The sequence below is a fragment of the Gekko japonicus genome, unplaced genomic scaffold, assembly GCF_001447785.1.
Source record: "Gekko japonicus isolate JY-2015 unplaced genomic scaffold, Gekko_japonicus_V1.1 scaffold340, whole genome shotgun sequence".
Taxonomy (NCBI): Eukaryota; Metazoa; Chordata; class Lepidosauria; order Squamata; family Gekkonidae; genus Gekko; species Gekko japonicus.
Genome location: NW_015161961.1, coordinates 235872 through 238649, shown reverse-complemented (window position 1 = coordinate 238649; position 2778 = coordinate 235872). Strand labels below are relative to the sequence as shown.

The window sequence follows — 2778 nt, the reverse complement described above, 5'->3', positions numbered from 1 at the left end:
CGCAGGAACTGCCTTACTTTTCTTTGCTGAAATCTAATTGTCTCCTTTCTTCCTAATTGTGATTAATGAGCAGGATGACAAATACTGGGCAAGACGTCGAAAGAACAACATGGCTGCCAAGCGTTCTAGGGATGCCCGGAGGCTGAAGGAGAACCAGATTGCCATTCGCGCCTCATTCCTGGAGAAGGAGAACTCGGCACTGCGCCAGGAGGTGGCAGATTTACGGAAAGAGCTGGGCAAATGCAAGAACGTGCTGGCCAAATACGAAGCCCGGCATGGCCCTCTGTAAATGGCGTGGTCCCTTTCTGTCCCCTATCCCCCCTTTTGTGGGTTGGCTTTTGAATATATGGACAGTGTGTTTCCTGTTTGATAGCACCACACCCAAACCAACCTTTCAGTCGTCAGCACTTTACCGGAAAAGCAGAAACAAAACCAATGTACAACTTTGTTGTGTGTGTGTGTGTGTGTGTGTATGTATGTCTGTGTGTGCGTGCACATCTCAGCATGTCCTACTTTTTTTAAAAAAACCCTCTATGCAGGGTGATGTTTTTACTTGGACTGCTGAGACCTGCCATAGTAAGCTTTTTATTCTATATAAAACGATTTTTCCTCAGTGTTGCTTCGAATAGGTATTTCCCCCCCCTCTTCTTTTCCTTTACCGCCTTCTTGATTTAACTTGGAAAACAAACAAACAAGGAATGCTGGCCGAAATGGAAGAGAAACAAGGGAGGGCTAAAAGGTAGATCGTTTTTCAAGCTGATGTTTTAAGATAGAGCTAATCAGACAAAAAAAAAATTAAGTTGCTAACAAATATGCACAGACAATATTCTAGTGCTATACTGCGGAAATATTAATTTATAGACTGCTTCTTTTGTTTGTTTGTTTGTTTGTATGTTTGTGTTTTTAAGGTTTTGGTTAATGAGTATCTTCAGATTCACAATCCCCATTGCGGTCGCTAGTCCCCCTCCGGGTAGATCTCAGAAGGAACTGTGATGTTTCTTTTCATCACCGTAAGACCCAAATAGATAGATAGAGAACGGAGTGCAGTATTTTGCACGGCCTGAACATAAGCAATAATCCTACCGTACACTGGTGCATGTCACTTACAATGTGGCCAGTGGACATAGGATGACTCCCTTCCCTTATAATGTTTTAATGGTGTTTTTTTTTTAAAAAAACACAGAAGTGATACTCATTGATAGCCTGCTCTGAGGAGCAGCGAGGTAAAAAGCCTGTTCCAGAGACCCGTGCGGGTTGGTCTGCATGCACAGCACCAGCTCCATACCTTTTGCTGTACAACGGAATGAGGATCGAAGCAGAGGGCGGGGTAAAGAAGGGGGCGGGGCTTCACCATGTGACCGCCCCGCCCCCTAGAGGTTCTCTTCCGGAGCTCCGTACCTGAGAGCTCCCCCCCGACTAGAGCCCTGGTGTTCATTATATGCTGAGGCCCACAAGGAGAGCACATTGAAGGTTCCAGAGCTGACCTTGGCATGATTTTCATGGGCAAGGTCTCTCACATCATTCCTTCCTCTTTATGCAACTTTACAACTGTATCTGCGCTCCAGGCAGCCAGTGGCGATCTGAAGGCTCTCGATTATATTAACCAGGATTTGGGGGGCATAAACTGAGCCAATCGGCTGCAATGGCACCACCGTGGCGCTCCCCCGAAAATTCAGGCAGCTACATAGTCTCCCAGATTGAGAAAGCTGAGGAGGGGACCCTTGAATTTGGGCACTCTAGGAAGTTGCCTCATTGTGCTTTTGTGGTTGAACTGGCCCTGTATACACTGATTGCTGCACTGGATGAGTGGTGCAAACACTTGATCACCTGTTAATGGGAACAGGAAAACTCCTCTCTCCCCACACACATATGTCAAACAGGTTATTAGCATGGTCAGTAATGTGTCCTGTGACACTCATGGGGTGTAATCATGTACTCCATGCCCTTGTTGGATGAGCCAAGAACATTTGCATGAAAAGCATGAGAGAATTAATTGACAAGAGACCGAAATTTTTTTAAAAAATTAGTCACTGAATTCTGAGAAGGGGGGAGGGGGTATTGTTTTCCTTTCCCTTTGATGTTTGCATTTCTCAGAGTCCTGGTTTTTTTTTTCTTTTGAGAGTAAAAGACTTCAATGCAGGTTTCTAATGTAACTCTTCTGTAATCTGTTTTTTCCCCTGTGGATTTATCCCTTGTGGGATTTTTTCCAAGAATGTTCTGACTGATTTAGAAGTCACCTTTTGCAAATCCCACTTTTTCCTCAAGATGTTGTTTTAATCGTGTCATGAGCTGACATTTCTCAGACTTTTGTCTGTCATTTTTAAGCTTTGGTTTGTTTTATAAACTTTTATTCTACTCGAGAGTGGACGTTCAGAAAAAAGAAAATTATAATGAATGTAAGAGATGCAGGTATATATTAAAAGGTGATGGTGTCGTCATGCTGTGGTTAATCCAACCCATTTAATGTTTTCTGCAGACCAAAAGAAAGATTATTATAAAATGTATAAAGTTTATACAGAATCCTTAGAGCGTGCTTTTTTTTTTTTGTACAGTATTTTTCAAGGACAAATGTTGACTGTATTTTGGGAGAAAGAAAGAGAACGATATATATTTAGTAAAAAGGAAAACAATAAAGCTATTTCACATTTAAAGATAGAGAAAAGATATATCTCTTTATATATTCGTTAATATTGTACAAAGAGGAAATGTGCTTCTCGGTTATTTTTCCCACCTTGAAACCTTTCTCATTTCATGTTTACCATCAACATGTTAGCATGG

General features: G+C 42.1%; 1 protein-coding gene across 1 annotated transcript in view; it reads left to right on the top strand.

Moving 5' to 3' along the window:
• HLF (hepatic leukemia factor) overlaps nt 1–1262 on the top strand; it is a 65909-nt gene extending 64647 nt beyond the window's left edge. The window contains exon 4 of the mRNA XM_015429543.1: nt 74–1262. Within this exon, the coding sequence (XP_015285029.1) occupies nt 74–289 (216 nt within the window). The 3' untranslated portion in view covers nt 290–1262. The remainder of the gene's footprint in view (nt 1–73) is intronic.
• Nucleotides 1263–2778: the final 1516 nt, after the last annotated feature.